We start from the raw sequence: 19,409 nt of genomic DNA, 5'->3' as shown, positions 1-19,409 counted from the left end.
TACCCCTCCCAGCTCCCCAACCCCCCAGCTGCCCTGACGTTCCCCACCCAACACCCCTTACCCCATCCTCCAGGGCCTTCCCTGTTTCCTTCTCTCCCCCACAGCTGCCCCCCAAACCTGGGGCTCCAGACTGAGCTCCCAAGCCCGGCTCCTGAACGCCCCTCCCTCTATCCCGCCAGAGGAACACCTCCCCTGAACACCCCCATCTCCTCCTCACCATCTACCCCCACCCCCACTCCCATCCCAACCGACCCTGAGATCCCTAAGGCCCAGCCCCACCCCATTCTCACCCCTATTCTGCCCTAAAGGCCACCTCCCCTGAAACCCCCATCCTCGGCCTCACACCCCCATTCCTACTTTCACCCCGTCTCTATCCTTGCCCTGAGCCCCGCCCCCCGCCACTGAGCCCTGCCCCTGAGTGCCCACCCTCACCCTATCATCACCCCCATCCCGCCAAAGGACCACCTCCCCTGAAGGCCCCCATCACGAACTCACCATCCACCCCCACCCCCACTCCCTTCCTAATCCCCCAACAGATCTCCCTAAGCCCCGCCCTCCACCCACCCACCCTGCCCTGAGGGCCACCTCCACTAATCCTCAGCCATCTCCACCCAGGGGGCCAACTCCACCTAACCCCCCCGCCCCGCCCTACCTCCACCCCTCCACCCCTCCACCCTCATCCCTTTCTTCACCCTTGCCCTGAAGCCCACCCCTATGACCTTCCTAAACCCCACCTCTGAGCGCCCTGCCCCTACCCCACAGCCACCCCTACCCTCCACCCCACCCCAAGGGCCCCCCTCTACTGAAACCCCCCTCATCTGCCCCATCCCCAGTCCTCCCATCTCCACCCCTCCCCTGAACCCCACCCCCCACTGAGGTCCCTAAACCCCACCCCTCACTCCACCCTGAGGGCCCCATCCTCTGAACCCCAATCCCCCAGCCCCACTGAGCTCTTAACCCTCCCCACCTGAGGGTTCCCTTTCCCTGCCCCTCCCCCAGCTTCCTAGCTCCCCACCCCAAGTGACCCCCCGCAGCTCCTCGCCCCTCCCACTGCAAACCGGCACTGAAGGGCTGCCCCGCCCCCGCCCCTCCCCGCCCCCGCGGGACACGCCCAGATTCTTCGCCCCCATAGCCTGGTGACCTCTGGCCACCCGCTGTCCCAGGTGGGCCTGGATCCTTCCAGTTCATTCTTTGCCTGCGCCGTCCCTCGTTCCATGGCCCAGTCCTCCCCGGGGACCCTGAGCCTGGAAGCCCCGGACCACTGGAACCTTGAACCCACCAGCTGGCTGTACCCGGAGCCGTGGCAGCAGCCCTGTGAAACCCGTGAGTCTCTCTCCCACTCCCTGACCATCCTGCCTTCAAGGGTGCGGCTGGCCAAGACCATCCCCAGGGGTCCCTGCTGGGCCTCGGGGACACTGTAGGAGGCTGGGGCATGGGGGTCCCTGAGGGGTCGAAGGCTGGGCCCAGAGGAAAGCAGGGGCTGCAGCGGCCATTGGCCCCAGGTCCTCATGAGGCCCCTGCCCTCCCATTTTTGCCCCATCTTCCATGTTGTAACAGGGCCAGGCAGGTGGGGGGCATGCCTCAGGGGACCCTTGAGCCCCTCTCAGGGCTGGCACTGGCCTTGGCTGTCCTGCCCCTCATCCCTGGGTTGGGCAGGTGGGTGTCATTGCGGGGGTTCAGGTGGCCTGAACTAGTCAGGGTCTGCTCAGCAAGCTGCTTCCCGTGCTGGGGTGCATCAGGGATCTCAGCAGGGGCTGACGGCTTTCTCACGTCTGTGTCCGTGTGTCCTGACGCAGCATCCCCATGGCGGCCATCCCAGCCCTGGACCCAGAGGCCGAGCCCAGCATGGACGTGATTTTGGTGGGATCCAGTGAGCTCTCAAGCTCCATTTCACCCAGGACAGGCAGAGGTGAGGGCTCATCGGCTTATTGGACCAGTCACTTAGGACGCTGATCCCAGGCCTGGATGAGGTCTGGAGTTCCAGGCTTCTGGAGTATTCATGCATTATTCAGACACCCGGGCTGGGGCAGGAGGTTCCCCACCCACAGTCTTCCCCCAGGTATGGCCGTTTAACACGCCAAGATAAGGTGTGAGGGCGGGATGGCAGGGGACCTCAGGCTCCTGTGACTTTGGAAAACGAATTGTGATGCTCACTTCCTGGCCAAATTTAAATTAAGAGATCAGAGGAAGAAGAAAGGGGCTACTTCTTATCTTCTTTTCCAGATCTTATTGCATATGAAGTCAAGGCTAACCAGCGAAATATAGAAGGTGAGTGTTTGCATACTGGCCCACACCAGACAAAAGAGACGGGGCGCAGTGGCTCACACCTATAATCCCAGCACTTTGGGAGACCAATGTGGGAGGATCATTTGAGCCCAGGAGTTTGAGACCAGCCTAGGCTGGTCTCACATAGTGAGACTCTGTTTTTACAAAAAAATAAAAATAAAAATTAACCAGGCATGGTGGCATGCACCTGTAGTCCCAGCTACTCAGGAGGCTGAGATGGGAGGATTGCTTGAGCTGGGGAGGTCGAGGCTGCAGTGAGCTATGATAACACCACTGCACTCCAGCCTGGGTGACGGTGAGATCCTGGAAGGAGGCAGTGGACACCACTGTGCCACGTGTATCCCTTCTCCCCCTCCCAAGGCCCCTGTAGCTTCATTTAAAGCATACAGTTCAATGTATTTTAGTTTATTTACAGAGTCAGCAACCATCATCACCATCTAATTTTAGAAGGTTTTCATCACCCTGAAAAGAAAACCCATGTCTAGTAACAGTCACTCCAAATTCCCCCTTCTTGCTTCCCTTCTTTTAACTCTAGGCAACCACTCCTCGACTTTCTCTCAACGTGGGTTTGCCTTTTCTGGATCCTTTGCATTTCCGTATGAATTTAGGGTCAGCCTGTCAACTCCTGCCCAAAAGCCAGCGGGGATTTTGAGAGGGCTCTGCAGATCCATTTGGGGACTCATGCTATTTTAACAATATTAAGTCTTCTTTTTTTTTTTTTTTTTTTTTTTTTTTGAGACAGTCTCTCACTCTGTCCCCCAGGCTGGAGGGCAGAGGCATGATCTTGGCGCATAGCAACCTCTGTCCACCAGGTTCAAGTGATTCTCCTGCTCAGCCTCCTAAAGTGCTGGGATTACAGGCATGAGCCACCACACCCAGCCAATGTTAAATCTTCTGATCCATGAACATGGGATATCTTTCCATTTTGTTCCATCTTCCTTAACATCTTCCAACAATGCTTTGCAGTTTTCAGTGTATAAGCCTCATATTTGTTTGGCTAAATTTATTCCTAAGTCATCTGCTGTATTTGACAGCACTGGGAAAACACAGTGTGCTTTGAATGTTTCCTTTAGACATCTGCATCTGCTGCGGAAGTCTCCAGGTTCACACACAGCACCCTCTGTTTGAGGGAGGGATCTGCGCCCCCTGTAAGGTAGGCAGGGAGGCTGGGGGTGACTCCCTTATGGCCTCAGAGCAGGGATGACACAAGCCAGCCTTGCTTTGCTCCTTCCAAGGACAAGTCCCTGGATGCCCTCTTCCTGTACGACGATGACGGGTACCAATCCTACTGCTCCATCTGCTGCTCCGGAGAGACGCTGCTCATCTGCGGAAACCCTGATTGCACCCGGTGAGGCGAGGGGCCTGCCCAGGGGGGTGAAGGGGCTGAGGACACACCCATCCTTTCAGCTACTCATTCTGGAGTGTGGGTGGATTTTCCTCCCAAATGGATGATTTCCCTGAGAGCTTCTGATTTCTGTCTCCAATGCGTCATTTGGCATAGAGCCCTGAGCTTGGGAGGCGGGTGTCTACGGTTGGCGATTGTGATTTTTCTTTTCGGTGTTGGTGTTGCCACATCACTGTGCAGGGGAGCGATGGAAACCCCACACCCCAGGCTGCCAGTCATGACCGGGGTGACAAGGGGTATGCTCACCCCTCAGTCGTTACTCCCTCGCCTCGGCTCCCTCTGTGGGCTCCTCTCCTCGGTCCTTCTGGGCCATCCTCGTATTTACAGCTCCCCCCGCCTCAAGTTCTCTCCCCCAGCTGCTGTTGCTACATTTGGTTTTGCTGGGAGTCCCTACGCTGTTTCTGCAGGCTCGAGTTTGGGGGCAGACAGGTGGCTTAGGGGGTTCCTTGGATCTGTCATTGCCTGTGAATCCACCTCCCTGTCTTCTGCACCTGGCTCGGCTCCTGTCACTCTGCGTCTCTAGGAAGGACCGTGTGCCCCTTCCCAGTCCACCCCCTGGTCTTCCCAAAGGGAGCTCCAGCGTGACTTTTCCCTCCAAAACAAGGCTCAATCAGGCCCACCTCCGCCATCCTCGGGAGAGGCGGGCTGTCATGTCCGCTGCTGTGGTTTTCTGTCTGGCCTCAGATGCTACTGCTTCGAGTGTGTGGATAGCCTGGTCGGCCCCGGGACCTCGGGGAAGGTGCACGCCATGAGCAACTGGGTGTGCTACCTGTGCCTGCCGTCCTCCCGAAGCGGGCTGCTACAGCGTCGGAGGAAGTGGCGCAGCCAGCTCAAGGCCTTCTACGACCGAGAGTCGGTAAGGAGCCCGTGGAGGGGCAGGACCCAGCAGCAGCAGGCCTTGACTTACGGCCTTCCCTCGGTTCCCACTGCAGAATGCAGGCACGCCGACGGGCACCACAGCTGCAGCCTCGGGAGCAAACACTCTTTCCTGGGTTCCTCTCCGATAGTGGCTTCCACTCGATGGTGGCTTTGGGTAAACTGCTTTGGCAGTTTTGTTGCTTCCAAGCCTAGGAACGAGGCCCTGGTAGCAGATGGGAGAGGGGCCGGGAGAGGGTGGCTGGCACGTCTCAAAGTCCAGTCCTCAGGAGCAAATGCCTGGGCTTGTGCTGGCCAGGTGTGGGCCGTTTTGGGAGTCCAGCCGAGGAGCCAGAGGGGCCGGCAGGAACCTCAGACAAAGGCAGAGAAGGTGGAATTTTGTCCCTCTGAGAGGGACTTCCAGGTCTCCATCCCGTACCTGTGAATGTGATCTTATTTGGAAACAGCGTTTTTGCAGATGTAATTTAGTTAAGGATCACGAGATAAGATGATTCCAGATTTAGGGTGGGCCCTCAATGCAGTGACTAGTGTCACTGTAAGAGATTTGGGAAATGGAGATGGAGAAAACAGCCACATGATGATGGAGGCAGAGACTGGAGTGAGGTGTCCACCAGCCATGGGTGCCAGCAGCCCCAGGAGCTGGGGGAGAGGCCTGGCACGTCCTTGCCTGGCGCCTTCTGAGGGAGGCACGCCTGCCGGCACACCTTCACTTCAAAACCTCTGGCCTCCTGAGCTGTGAAAGAATAATTTCTGCTGTGCCAAGTCCCCTGGTCTGTTTTTTCTTTTTGAGATGGAGTTTCGCTCTTGTTGCCCAGGCTGGAGTGCAATGGCACCCTCTTGGCTCACTGCAACCTCGGCCTCCCGGGTTCAAGCGATTCTCCTTCCTGCCTCCTGAGTACCTGGGATTACAGGCACCCGCCGCCACACCCGGCTAATTCTGTACTTTTAGTAGAGATGGGGTTTCACCATGTTGGCCAGGCTGGTCTCCAACTCCTGACCTCAAGTGATCCACCTGCCTCAGCCTCCCAAAGTGCTGGGATGACAGGCATGAGCCACCGGGCCCAGCCCCTCCAGTCTGTTTTAATTTGCAGGCCAGCCACGGGAAGCTCCTACAGAAGGGGTGTGGCCCCCAGTGAGGCAGCCAGCGGGGAGCAAGGGACCCCTGAGCTGACCATGAAACTGCACTGGCCTCCAGCTCACATTTGTTAAGGTTGAATGAAGTCATCTCTCCCTGCCTAGCAAGCTTCAGCCTGCTCCAATTCGAAGGAAAGGGTCAGATGGGAAGGTATTTTATAGGAACAGAGCCTAGCACTCTGAAAGCCGAGGCCCCCGAGTTTTGGGCCTTGGGGGTTGGCCCTTTAACAGGGAGCATGTGAGGCTGGAGCTGGCTGCCCGCCTGGCCCATCAGGTTGGCAGGGGCAGGGAAAACCACAGGCCTCACCTGCCCCGAGGCTCACCTCTCCCCGGCATCTCTGGCCTTGGGGCTCTCTTCTCCGAGGTTCTGGAAGCTGCCAGGATGAGCAAGACCAGCCTGGCCAATATGGTGAAACTCTGTCTCTACTAAAAATACAAAAATTAGCCGGGCGTGGTGGCGGGTGCCTGTGATCCCAGCTACTCGAGAGGGTGAAGCAGGAGAATCGCTTGAACCTGGGAGGCGGAAAGTTGCAGTGCGCCAAGATTGCACCATTGCACTCCAGCCTGGGTGACAGAGCAAGACTCCATCTCAAAAAAAAAAAAAAAAATCAGCAAACCCCTCCACACCTACTGTCTCTCGGCTGGAGACAGGTCAGAGCGGGAGACTGACGCTGGGGCAGGGGGTGGAGTTGGCCTTCCTCGGGGGGCAGTGCTGGTCAGGACAGGCCCAGTCAGCCTCAGCAGGTGTGTCTTATGTGTGTCTCTGGTGAGTCTCAAGTGAGTGTTCATCCAGGGAAGAATTTTCATTGTAACTCAAGGGCTCTGTAGCCAAGCAGCCGGCACAATGTCCTGTTTTGGTTTTTTAATAAATAGGAGAATCCCCTTGAGATGTTCGAAACCGTGCCTGTGTGGAGGAGACAGCCAGTCCGGGTGCTGTCCCTTTTTGAAGACATCAAGAAAGGTGAGTCAGTGACGTCCCAAAGACACACATGGAAAGATGCCTCTACACACCTGACTGCCCCTCAGGCCACCCCCCGGGACTCCCCACCCCCTCCCCTAGACCAGCCAACTGCTGGTGTCCTGCACCCTTCCCCACCCTGGGCCCATGCTGACCCTGCACTGGGGCCTTTGGAAATGGCACTTGTCTTCTGGGCCCCGCAGGCACAGCCAAATCCATGAAGACACTCCCTCTCCTCTGGCCGTTAGGGATGCGTCCCGCTGGGACACCCACTAAGGCCCACAAGTGTCTCAGAGCGGCCTCACGCGGGAGCACATATCTGCCCCATGCAGCCGATCAGGAGCCTGATCCCGCAGCGCCTGCACAGCCTGTCCAAGGTCTTGCTGCCCAGGCGGGGCTGAGAAAGCCGGGACCTCCTCCAAGGCCGTTCCAAGGCTCTGCAGCTCACACCAGCTGCAGAGTGGAGTGGACTCCACTGCTCTGTGGATTTCCTAGCCAGAGGTGACATCGCATCCCAGAAATGCCTGGTGCTGTAATACAGTCCTTGACATCCTCTTTTTTTTTTTTTGAGGCGGAGTCTCGCTCTGTTGCCCAGGCTTGATCTCGGCTCGCTGCACCTCTGCCCCCCGGGTTCAACCAATTCTCCTGCCTCAGCCTCCCGAGCAGCTGGGATTACAGGTGCTCACCACCACGCCCAGCTAATTTTTGTGTTTTTAGTAGAGACAGGGTTTCACCATGTTGGCCAGGCTGGTCTTGAACTCCTGACCTCAGGTGATCCATCCGCCTTGGACTCCCAAAATGCTGGAATTACAGGCTTGAGCGTCTGTGCCCGGCCGTGCTTGACATTCTTAAATCAATACTTGGCAATGTTTGCTTGTTTAGCTTGTTGTGAGACAAAAACCTCCATCCTTAATCCTCCTGCCACGTCATTAAAAAGATAAAGTTGGGCTGGGTGCAGTGGCTCACACATGTAATCCCAACAATTTGGGAGGCTGAAGTGGGTGGATCATTTGAGGTCAGGAGTTGGAGACCAGCCTGGCCAACATGGTGAAACCCTGTGTGGCACATGCCTGTAGTCCCAGCTACTCGGGAGGTTGAGGCAGGGGAACCGCTTGAACTTGGGAGGCGGAGGTTGCAGTGAGCCAAGATCACGCCACTGCGCTCCAGCCTGGGCGACAGAGGGAGACTCCATCTCAAAACAACAACAAAAATATACAGTTGGCTCCTTAATGGTAGGAGGGTCCTCTGATCGTCCGTCAGCCTTTTCGAGTCCCTGTAGGGGCACAATCCACGCTCACCCTCTGGGCCCTTCTGGTCTCTCCCCATCCAGAGCTGACGAGTTTGGGCTTTTTGGAAAGTGGTTCTGACCCGGGACAACTGAAGCATGTGGTTGATGTCACAGACACAGTGAGGAAGGATGTGAGTACCGCCGTGAACTCTCAGACACTGTAGTGGGAGCGGGGGTGCGAGCTTCCTCAGAGGAAATGCCAAGGATGAGGCGGGCAAGGAGGCGGCAGCAGGGGCTGGGAGGAGTCCTGAACACACGGGGGCCTCTCGGCAGCCTGGTGGGGATCCTGGGTCTGACAGGAGTCAGCCCACCCCCGCCGGCCCAGCCACCACTGTGATGCCCCACAGCGGAGGGCTGAGCAGCACCTTTTGGTGGTCCCAGCATTGCCCAGAGCCCAGAGCCCAGAGCTCAGAGCAGGGCAGTTGGGCAAACATCTTGTCCAACATCTTGAAATCTAAGTAGCCAAATTCCACTGCCTGTGATGGGGCGCTGTCCGGCAAGGAGGGGCTGAACCCCCACTCCACCCTCTAAAATGAGGCCGAGCCTTGACCTGGACAACTGGTCACTGTTTGAAAGCATCCTCCCGCTGCTGGAAGGAGGTGACACAGCTCCAGTCATGCGTTCCCCCTGTAGGCCAGATTCCCCGCTGCCCTGGTGCCTTCCCATGCCACTGTGAGAGAAGCATGAGCAGCCGCCTGTGTACAGGTCTTTTGGGGGCTCCCGGCCTGGCACCAGCAGCTCCCCCTCACCTCCGCTGTCCCCACCCCACCATGCCTTTTCGGCACTCGGAGACCCTCAGGTCGCACCTGCTGTCAACAGTTAGGTTTATCCACTTGCTACATCGTGGAAGGACACAAAATGATGCCCCGGAGGCATGAGGAGTTTGGGGCTAATGGGATTCGGGTTGTTATCTGATTTGAGGGGGTCCAGGGAAGTGGAGTCCATTGTAGACTGGTGCTATCAGGAGACGGGGTTCTGATACTTGACTATCTTAAGTTTTGGGGGGCTTTTTTGTTTTTTGTTTTTGAGATGGAGTCTCACTCTGTTGCCCAGGCTAGAGTGCAGTGGCACAATCTGGGCTCACTGCAACCTCCGCCTCCAGGGTTCAGGAGAGTCTCCTGCCTCAGCCTCCCAAGCAGCTGGTATTACAGGCACCCGCCACCATGCCCAGCTAATTTTTTGTATTTTTTAGTAGAGACGGGGTTTCACCATATTGGCCAGGCTGGTCTTGAACTCCTGATCTCAGGTGATCCACCCGCCTTGGCCTCCTAAAGTGCTGGGATTACAGGTGTTGGCCACCGCGTCCAGCTGTTAATTTTTATTTAAGAAGAATGACAGAGTGAGGGCCATCACTGTTAATGAAGCCAGTGTTGCTCACAGCCTCCCCTTGGTCACTTTTTGTGACTAAAGGGCACATGTTCAGGCAAGATTGTTGGGTGGCTGTGTTTTGTCTTCTTCCAGCTCGGCCATGGAATAGCCTGGTCCTTGGGGACCTACTCTGTGGTCCCCAGGGAGCTACTCTGTGGGGGCTGTTTCTGTTCAGCAGGGAAGGCTCTGCCCTTGCTGTTAGCTCCTGGAGGGCTGCGGACGGCACCTGCTGTGTTCACAGATGACAGTTACTTCCTTAGGTAGTCTGCATGTTGGGCCTCCCAGGACTGGTTCTCTAAGGGCAATGTGATGACAGACAGAAAAACCAAATTCTGCCAAAGTTTTAAAATAGGTTTATTCTGAGCCAATAAGAGTGACCATGGCCTGGGAAATACAGTCTTAAGAGGTCCCGAGGAAGTGCACCTGAGGCGGTCAGTTACAATTTGGTTTTATGTATTTATTTATTTTTATTTTATTTATTTATTTATTTGTTTTTGAGACGGAGTCTTGCTCTGTCGCCCAGGCTGGAGTGCAGTGGCGTGATCTCGGCTCACTGCAAGCTCCGCCTCCCGCGTTCCTGCCACTCTCCTGCCTCAGCCTCCCGAGTAGCTGGGACTACAGGTGCCCGCCACCACGCCTGGCTAATTTTTTTATATTTTTACTAGAGACGGGGTTTCCTCGTACTAGCCAGGATGGTCTCGATCTCCTGACCTCGTGATCCGCCTGCCTCAGCCTCCCAAAGTGCTGGGATTACAGGCGTGAGCCACCACGCCCAGCACAATTGGTTTTGTACATTTCAGGGAGATGCGAACTGCAGGTGGAATCAGAAAACAGTACACGGGCCGGGCGCGGTGGCTCACGCCTGTAATCCCAGCACTTTGAGCTGAGGAGTTCAAGACCAGTTTGAGCAACTTGGTGAAACCCCATCTCTACCAAAAATACAAAAAAGTTGGCTAGGCATGGTGGTGTGCACCTGGGGGTGCTCAGGGGGCTGAGGCAGGAGGATTGCTTGAGCCCAGGAGGTGGAGGTTGCAGTGAGCCGAGATCTCGCCATTGCACTACAGCCTGGGTGCAGAGCGAGACCCCATCTCAAAAAATCAATCAATCAATCAATCAATATATAGAATATGTGCATTGGATCAGCCCCAAAAGGCAGGATATCTTTAAGCTTACAGGTTATAGGTGGGTTTAGGGATTCTTTAGTTGGCAGTTGGTTGAAAGAGTTGAGCTTTGCCTAAAAACTGGGAGTCAGTAGAAAGGAATGCTTGAGTTAAAATAAGGAGGTCTGCTGTCTGTCGTGTGATGCCATGGCAGAGTCACAATATACCGGGTCAAAAACACCCATTCCACAAGCTTTCATGGTTTGTAAGGCGCGATTCCCCTACGCTCCTTAGAAAGGAATTTGAGCAAGAAAAAATAAAGGCAGAATTCAGTCCCCAAATGCGTGGCACTGAGTCTTCACCTCAGACCCGGAGCGTTCTCCTCTGGGCTCCAGGCAGGCAGCCCCTGAGGCTGGTGGTGGCTGTGGATGGCTCTGCCCTAGTGGGCTCCACTCCTCAGCTTGCCCTGGCCTGTGGGCCCTGCGAGCTGAGCAGGGTCTGCCCTGGGGTCATCTCGTGCTGCCGCACGCGACCTTGCCCACTGCTGCTGCCTCTCAGTGCCCACTCCCCTCTGTCCTGCAGGTGGAGGAGTGGGGACCCTTCGATCTTGTGTACGGCGCCACACCTCCCCTGGGCCACACCTGTGACCGTCCTCCCAGTGAGTGATGCTTCAGTTCTGGCAGCCTGTCCCCACCACCCCTGTCTCCTCTCCTCTCTCCTCACACCTCCATGCCAGGGCAGAAACTGCAAATTGTCAGCATTTTTCAAAAACAGCTTTATCGAGGCACCACTGACATACAGTAAGTTGCACGCATTCAGTGTGTCCGACTGGATGAGTTCTGAGCTAGCTCCACACCCATGCACCCCTCATCATGAGCAACAGAGTAAGCGTCCCCATCACTGCAGGCTTCCCTGTGCCCCCAAGCCTCCCGCTGACCCCGTGCAGCCCCCAGCGTGCCCACATCACTGCAGCTCACGTGTCCTCTGGAGCTTCCTCTAAAAGGCGGTATTTGTGCCGTGGCACGCGCTCTGCGTCAGCTCCTCCCTCGGGGTTGCCTGTCTGTCTCTTCCCCACTCTAGGCCTGCCTGGGGGAGGAGGGGTCCTCGCATCTCTGTGGCCCCAGCACTGGGCAGGGCTTCATTGCTGCTGGAGGGACAGGGGCAGGGGGATCCCTCAGACCCAGGCCGGTGCGTCCCCTAGACCCCCTCAGCCCTTCTCTCAAGCCCCAGTTTCCTTAGGCCCCCGCCGAGACGCACCTGAACAGCGTCCCCATGACCAGCCCCCCCCGGCCCCCCCTCAGCCCTGCCCCCTCACCCCACTCCAGGCTGGTACCTGTTCCAGTTCCACCGGCTCCTGCAGTACGCACGGCCCAAGCCAGGCAGCCCCAGGCCCTTCTTCTGGATGTTCGTGGACAATCTGGTGCTGAACAAGGAAGACCTGGACGTTGCATCTCGCTTCCTGGAGGTGCGTGCAGGGCTGCGTGGGCCGCCCTCTGACCCCTGCCCACGTGAGGGAGGGGCTTTTCTGGTGGAGCTCAGTCTACACCCCAGGCTCTGGGCCTGGCTCCTTGCGGCCCCTGGTTTCCAGGAGTGTACAGGGCCCAGGAGAGCTGCTGTGCAGTCCGGGCAGGGACTGCGGCCTGGGACACAAAGCCCCTTCAAGGACAGCATTGGAAGGCAGTCCCACCTCACACCACTCCTGTGCTCACAGAACACGGCCTCGGGGGCTCACCTCCTGCCCCTGCCCCCTCAGTCTCCACCCACACACACACACATCACACCACACACACAGGTGCACACACACTGCAGTGCACAGTCACTGTACACATGCACCACACACAGGGACACACTTGCCACATACACACAGGCACACTACGTGCACGCATACTCACACCACACACATACAGCCTTTTCTTCACACGTCTGAATCCTGATTGTCAGAGCAGCCACTTTTGGACTCAGCGGATGGGTCCCCTCTGGGGCTGATGGGCCGGGTGTTCCAGACACTTCCAGGGTTGGGGAGGGACGGCCACACCTCAGCCACAGGAGACAGGCGTGAGGCTCAGGAGGGGGAATTTCCTCATGCTCTCAGGTTCCATGGAGGGGCCACAGCCAGCGGGGGCCCGACCCACCGAGTGGGCAGCACCTGTGGGCCAGAGCCTTTGCTGGGGGTCCAGGTGGCGTTGAGGTTCCTTTGGTGCTGGAATCTCGTGGAGTGGCTGGAATGCAAATCCAGCTATTCAGAAGGGGAGCAAACGCCATGAGCTGAAAATCACAAAGTCTGTGCTTTTAGAACAGGAGACTTTGTTTCTGTAAAGGGGCACAGCCTGCAAGGTCCCGTCCCCCAGGCTGGGAAGCACGGCCTCTGCCAAGACCAGAGGAGCCAGGAGGAGGCACTTCGAAGGGGAGGGGTGGCTGGGGCAGGAGCTCCGTGCTGACCGGGTTGGCTAAACCTGTGCGGCAGGTTATGGAGGAGCGGTGAATATTCATGAAGGGGGTCCTGCTGCATGCGTACTGAACAAAATCCGTGGAACTTACGACCTCTGTTCACTCTGGGGTGGAGTCTTATCATGTCAGTGTGTCGCAATGAGGCCCTAAACCTCAGAGGTCTTCTCAGGACACAGGCCCTCAAGCGCACAACCTCTGTAAACCGGCCGGAGCCAGTCTGTGGTCGGGGTCTCTTATCAGGAGGGGGTTCCTGAAGTCAGTCTCCTGCCCAGTCAGAGCTGTGGTCATGGCTGTGGAACGTGGTCAGTTGGCATCTGCAGGTGGATGAGCTGCAGTCGTTTGAACCTTGCTCATCCTCATCGCGGGGCCAGTGCGTGTTTAGCCGCTGCAGAAAAAGCAGCAGCTGTGGCGTGAGAGCAGACTCCGTCCTCTCAGTGTAGGGCACGCTGCTCGGCTCGACCCTTGCCTGGCGCGGCCTGAGGTCCTGTTTGTAATTTGATATCTTATTGCCACAGAGTCTGTTCTGTCAGTTTAAAATAATTCATCAGCATTTTTCTCCAAAGGTGATTTATAAGAAAAAAGGACGTAGGGAACACAGTCGGGCTAGAAAGTCCATTGACCACTCAGGGCCATTGGCGGCTGAGGCCAGTGGGCCTGTGGGGGGCACTTACCGTCCAGGTCCCCTGACCCACGGCCGACCCTCCCGCCCCCAGATGGAGCCAGTCACCATCCCAGATGTCCACGGCGGATCCCTGCAGAATGCTGTCCGCGTGTGGAGCAACATCCCAGCCATAAGGAGGTATTTCCTGGGCAGCTGAAAGCGTTCAGGGTCAAGGGGAACATGGACCCAGAAGCGGGGTTCACTGAGGAAATGGGGTCTGTCTAGCAGAGCCAAGCCCAGAGCAGCCTCTGTGCCCCAGTGGGACTGTAGTCGGCCTTCGGGGCCACCCTGAGACCCTGAAGACACTGAAGCCTGAGGATGCCCCTTTCCCCTTGGGGAGCTTCTCCAGCACTGGCTCTCAGCTTCTCGGGGTCCAGCCCCTGGACACCCATATGCGCCATGGCGGCCTGGCCCTGAATCGGCTGCAGCCCCCAGGCTTTCATTCCGTGTGGCCTCCCCACCTCCCTTGCACACCCACAAGCTCATGCGTGCTCACACTCAGCCACACTCACATGACTCACTTGCACGCTCATCCACACGCCTGTGTGCTCATGTATGCACACACACAGTCATTCCCACGGTCACGCTCATCCACACACCTGTGTGCTCATGTATGCACACACACACACAGTCATTCCCACGGTCACGCTCATCCACACACCTGTGTGCTCATGCATGCACACACAGTCATCCCCACAGTCACGCTCATCCACACACCCACATGCTCCCTCAGTCACATGCTCACACAAGCACACTCACGACTAGCACCTGCATCCACACATTCACATGTGCTCACAATCACACAGGCACACACGCATCAGTCTCACCCACCCACACGCTTGCACCCCCTACGGTGCACTCCTGGGCTGCCCTCCCCACCTTTTGGGGCCTTGAACACACGGCCTTTCCCCACGTGCCCTCTCTGCGGCTAAGCACCCCCTTCTGCTGCCCCCACAGCCTCTCCCAGCTGCCCCCGCCCCTCAACAGCCTTTCCAGGTGGCCCAGACCTCACGACCTCCAGCCAACCGCCCATCCATCCCCTCACTCCCACACTCGCATGGCGTGCCTCACTCATACGTGCATTCGTGTGGAACGAGCGCTTTCTGGCTCAGCTGAGTCATGTCTCCTCCTGCCTGAGAGTGAGTTCTGGAAACTTACTCCCTCTCACCTCCCGGGTTCCAGCATCTCCCACGTCACCACCGAGGCACGATCCTGTTGCCTGGCACCTGCCAAGGCATGGCACCCTCAGGTCTTGCTGGCCTGGCTTCCCCTGGATTTGAGTTTGGGTGGGGCTGAGCTGAAGCACTTTTCCAGAATGCTTTCTCTTCAGAAGCCCTCTCACCTGCATGCCAGCCTTCGCACAGCCTCCCCCTAACCCTAAGCCTGTTCCCCGCCATGTCACTTCCTGGGAGGCCATGCCAGGCTCTGTGGGGCTGGGTGAGCGGGAGTGAAGGTGGGGGCAGACCCAGCAACACCTGTGTGCATTACAGGCCATGCCTCACCTGCTGCCTGGCCCCAGAGGCTCCTTGGCCCCCGGAGGCTCTATGCGTCCACACAGCAGTGAGAACAGCACCCCATCAGGGTTCTTAAGTGGCAGGTGCAGCCAGACCCAGGGTTGCTGCTCCACAAAAGGCGCCTCCCTCTCCAGTGGCCACACTTGTGGCCCCTGCAGGCTTGGGCTGTGGGCTGGCAGCTGCCTCTTCCCAGCCCCCCTTTCTGAGCGAGGCTCCACAGAGCTCCTCACAGGGTTTCGAGGGCTGGATCCACCTGAGCCGTGATCCTGGGGTCACCTGGTTCCCAGAAGGAGGCTGGCAGTTCCTTCCCACAGGTTTCCCTCCCAGGCTCCTGGGTGTCTCAACAGTGACATGAGAGACACCCACTCACTGAAAGGAGAAATCATTTTGCAGAGGTAGCCACCATCACCCCCAGGATGGTTAAGGACAGTCCCCACTGCCCTAGGGAGGGTGCCTGAGGAGGAGGAGGAGGAGGTGGACACTGTATCTGGCACTTCACTCGCAGCCTTCACCCCAAAATAAACTGAGAAATGTTCCTGGCCTCCAGTGGGGTGGCTGGGAGCAGGAGAGGGGGTGTTGGTGCCAAGTCTGCAAAGCACGTCTTCCTCAAGGGCTCCTCACAGCACGCTGGCAGGGGACCTTTCCTCTCCCCACCTGCCCTCCTGCGCCCAGGGCTGGGGCTCCCGGCACAGGCAGCCCCAGGAACCCAGGGGACGGCCTTTGTGATAGAATTCCCTGGGAATGCTCGCTGACTCTGCGAGGGTTTGGCCAACTTTTGCCCAGAGTCCTGTCCTTTCCTCTGCGGGGGTGCTGCCCAGGGATGGTGACATCCTCTAGCGATGGCCCTGGAGCTCGCTGTTCACACGGAGTGACCCCCAGCCTGCTTCCCAGGGGACCAGCCCCCGGCCGGGGGAGGCAGGAGGCAGGGGAGTCATCTGGTCCCCTGCTGCTCACTCCACCTCCATGAGAAAAACTCCCAGAATCAGGCGGGGGTTCCGGGGGTGGGGTCTTAGGCACCTGGGACAACTGAGAGGCAGGCTGTTCCCCTCGCCCCCTCGCAGCAATTCCTTCCCAGCCCCATCTCTGGGGCCACCCAGTGGGCGCTGCGCTTGCTCACAACCTTCCCTCCCCTCCTCTCAGCAGCAGGCACTGGGCTCTGGTTTCGGAAGAAGAATTGTCCCTGCTGGCCCAGAACAAGCAGAGCTCGAAGCTCGCGGCCAAGTGGCCCACCAAGCTGGTGAAGAACTGCTTTCTCCCCCTAAGAGAATATTTCAAGTATTTTTCAACAGAACTCACTTCCTCTTTATAAATGAGTCACTACACTGTGAAGAGAAAGACTTTTCCTAGAACAAAGGCAACTTTCCTCACGTTGTCTCTTTCCTCTTCGGATTCTTGTTTTTTTGCGTCTCTGGTTTTTTTTGCGTCGTCACTGCAGACCCACGTTCCATTGGGTTCTGGAGACTCAGGGTCTCTCCCCCATCACGCTGGCTCATGGGACGGGGCGAGGTCCACGCCGCTGCACACGGGAACACACGTGGTGGTGCGCGATGTACTTCCTGAAAGCATTTCTGTGTTCTAGTTGAGAAGTTCAAGTATATTTATTATAAGATAGTTATTGGTCACGTCTGGTGTTTTATGTATAGGCACAGCCATCTGTCACCCTGCATGGCAGGGGGTGGAGGCCAGAAGTGAGCAGGAGGCGTGTTCGGAGCGCCTGCACCATGTCCCGCATGATGCACTTTCTGCCGGGGCCTTCCCCTTGAGGCCGCTGTTTGCGTTCGTAGAGAAACCACGCACCCTGATTGTAGCTGCACCAAACAGCCTGGACCTTTGCAAAAGTACAGGACCTCAGCCTTGGCAGACAAAGGAGGGACCTGCTGAACAGACGGTGCGGAGGCCAAGGCCAGATCCACGCACAAAGGATGTCACTTGTGGGTCCTACCCCAGGTGGTATTGCTTGCAAAAAGTAGGGCTCCTCCTGGCCCTCTGCAGTCTGAGTCTCAGTGAGGATAAACCCAGCGGAAAGCTCTGCCTCAGGCTGGGCTCGAATCACAGGAAATGAATCTTACAGGGGAACTTTGGGGTCTGCACTGGGACTATTAGTGGTACGTAAAATGCTTTGTGGAAGAAAGGTTAAAATTGGACCCTTTGAAGGTTAAAAATGTGTATCTGGAAGTAGAATAGAAGCCTTCACTTGAGTGAACATGACTGAACGCCTCTCCCATCTTGGGACAGTCCTGGATGCTTACGACACACATCTCATGTCCAGGGATGAATTTAGCAAGCTCTGTAATGACCCCGGGGTTCCTGAAGCCACAGAGGGAGCACAGGTGAGGGCATCCAAGTGCAAATGAGCCCTCTGGGGAGGCCGTGCTTAAGCTGGCACATAAATGGGGTTGAAACCATTGTGAGCCCATGGGCACGGGCCAGGCAGGGTGGTGAGAGCTCCAGACAGGGCAGGCTGGGCTCAGGCTGTGTCCACCCAGGGAACCAGTGTCATGGGCCCAACATAACTCGTGGTCAGTTTCTGTGAGGGCTGCTTCAAAGCAGGGGCCCAAGTCTCTGTTAGGGGCTTTCTGCCACCCAAAATGCACTTTCCTTCTTTTGTTCTCTCCCCAACACTCAGAACTGTCCACACCACCTTGAGATTCTCTATGTATTTTATTTTAAATTTTTATTTTTTGAGACAGGGTCTAGCTAGTCTCCCAGGCTGGAGTGCAGTGGCACAACCACAGCTCACTGCAGCCTCCGTCTCCTGGGCTCAAGAGATCCTCCAGCCTCAGCCTCTGGAGTAGCTGGGACTACAGGTGCATGTTACCATGCGCTGCTAATTTTTAAAAATTATTTGTAGAGATGGGGTCTTGCTCTGTTGCCCAGGCTGGTCTCAAGTGATCCTCCCACCTTGGCCTCCCTAAGTGTTGGAATTACAGGTGTGAGCCACTGTGCCCGGCCTTCCAAGTATTTGGATTTTATAAACAGGGCCTGCATCATGATCCCATGCTCAGCTGAACCACCCTCCAAAGGATGCCCATGTCCCCATTCCCGGATCCTGTGAATGTTACCTCATGTGGCAAAGGAAGGACTTTGCTGACGGGATTAAATTGAGGTGGAAGGCCTCCCTGGATCATCCAGGTGGGTTCTACGTGTCATCCCAAAGGTCCTCATAAGAGAGGGGCAAAGTGAGGCTTGACCACACAGAGAATCCACACGGCCACTGAGGCGGCTGCTGGAGCTAAGCACAGGGATGCCTGGGCCACCCGGAGCTGGGAGAGGCAGGTAGGATACTCCCCTAGCGCCTCCACCAGGCAGGCTTCCACTCTCCAGGGCTGAGAGAGAATAGACTGCTGTTGTTTTGAGCCAGCAAGCGTGAGGTCGTTAGTTCCAGCGCCCACAGGAAACGAACATACAGTCATGCACCACATAACCTTCGGTCAACAAGCAATGCCACAGTGCTCCCATATCACAGTGCGGTATTTTTACTGCACCTGTTCTATGTTTAGATGGCTTTAGATACACAAATACCAGTGAGTCACAGCTGCCTACGCTATTCAGCACAGTCACCTGCCGCGTAGGCTCGTGGCCCTGGAGCAGCAGGCTGTGACACACAGCCTCGGCGTGTAGCAGGCTGTGCCACCAGGGCCAGTGTGTGCACTCTGTGTTCACACAAGGACAAAATCACCTAAGGACGCATTTCTCAGAAGGAATGTATCCTTTTCGTTAAACAATGTATGACTGTTCCCCGAAGAGAAAAGATCTTCCTTGGACCAGAAGTTGAGCTCTCAGCATCAGCCGACGCCCATGCTGTCAAACGCAGGTTGCTGTGCCAGACCCCAAAAGGACCCGGGCCTGGAGGTGCATCAAGGTGGAGATCAGAAGACCCCCCACGCCCTCGAAACGGCAGAGCAGGGCGGCCTGGGGCTAGGGGCATCAGGCAGCTGCTTCCTGCTTAAGTGCTACGACTCGCACCCAGAGCCTCGAACTCCAGGCTGCACAAATACGATTCCTGCTTGGTTCCCGGTTGGCCCTGGACACTGCCAAGGGGCCCTCTCTCCACACCCCTAGAACAAAAGCCTATCCTGCCGGCCCAAGAAACAGTCACGGTTGAGGGGGAAAACGAAAACCTTCCTTTGACTACAGGAAACTTCCCAAAGGTTTTCCTGTTTCTTCATCTAAACCCGTCTAAGTGTTGTGACCCACGTGCCGGTGTGCTGTGTGCGTTCACTTACAACAGCCCCATTCATGTATATGTCACACATCAGGGGATGCAGGCACCAAGGGGCTAAGGAACTTTCTGAGGTCACACAGCTCCGGAGTTGGGATCTGAACCAGCCACCGCTTACCGTTGTCTCCGAGGTTCCTGGGCTGGTCCTG

General features: G+C 57.0%; 1 protein-coding gene and 1 long non-coding RNA gene across 2 annotated transcripts; one reads left to right on the top strand and one right to left on the bottom strand.

Moving 5' to 3' along the window:
- Positions 1–1,130: 1,130 nt before the first annotated feature.
- DNMT3L (DNA methyltransferase 3 like) lies at positions 1,131–17,173 on the top strand. Its single transcript, XM_054675080.2, has 12 exons — positions 1,131–1,323; positions 1,797–1,909; positions 2,224–2,268; positions 3,360–3,439; positions 3,522–3,634; positions 4,376–4,547; positions 6,575–6,662; positions 7,990–8,078; positions 10,998–11,073; positions 11,741–11,880; positions 13,577–13,662; positions 16,179–17,173. Exons 2-12 carry the CDS (start codon positions 1,804–1,806, stop codon positions 16,345–16,347), a joined length of 1,164 nt encoding a protein of 387 aa, XP_054531055.1. The 5' UTR covers positions 1,131–1,323; positions 1,797–1,803; the 3' UTR covers positions 16,348–17,173.
- Positions 11,172–16,183, bottom strand: LOC134809248 (uncharacterized). The gene is made up of 2 exons (XR_010154491.1): positions 11,749–16,183; positions 11,172–11,562 (listed from the first exon to the last, which is right to left on the bottom strand). It is a non-coding gene; the product is annotated as an uncharacterized LOC134809248 (long non-coding RNA).
- Positions 17,174–19,409: the final 2,236 nt, after the last annotated feature.

Source organism: Pan troglodytes, chromosome 22 (genome assembly GCF_028858775.2).
Source record: "Pan troglodytes isolate AG18354 chromosome 22, NHGRI_mPanTro3-v2.0_pri, whole genome shotgun sequence".
In the NCBI taxonomy this organism is placed as follows: Eukaryota; Metazoa; Chordata; class Mammalia; order Primates; family Hominidae; genus Pan; species Pan troglodytes.
This window is presented reverse-complemented; position numbering and strand designations above follow the sequence as displayed.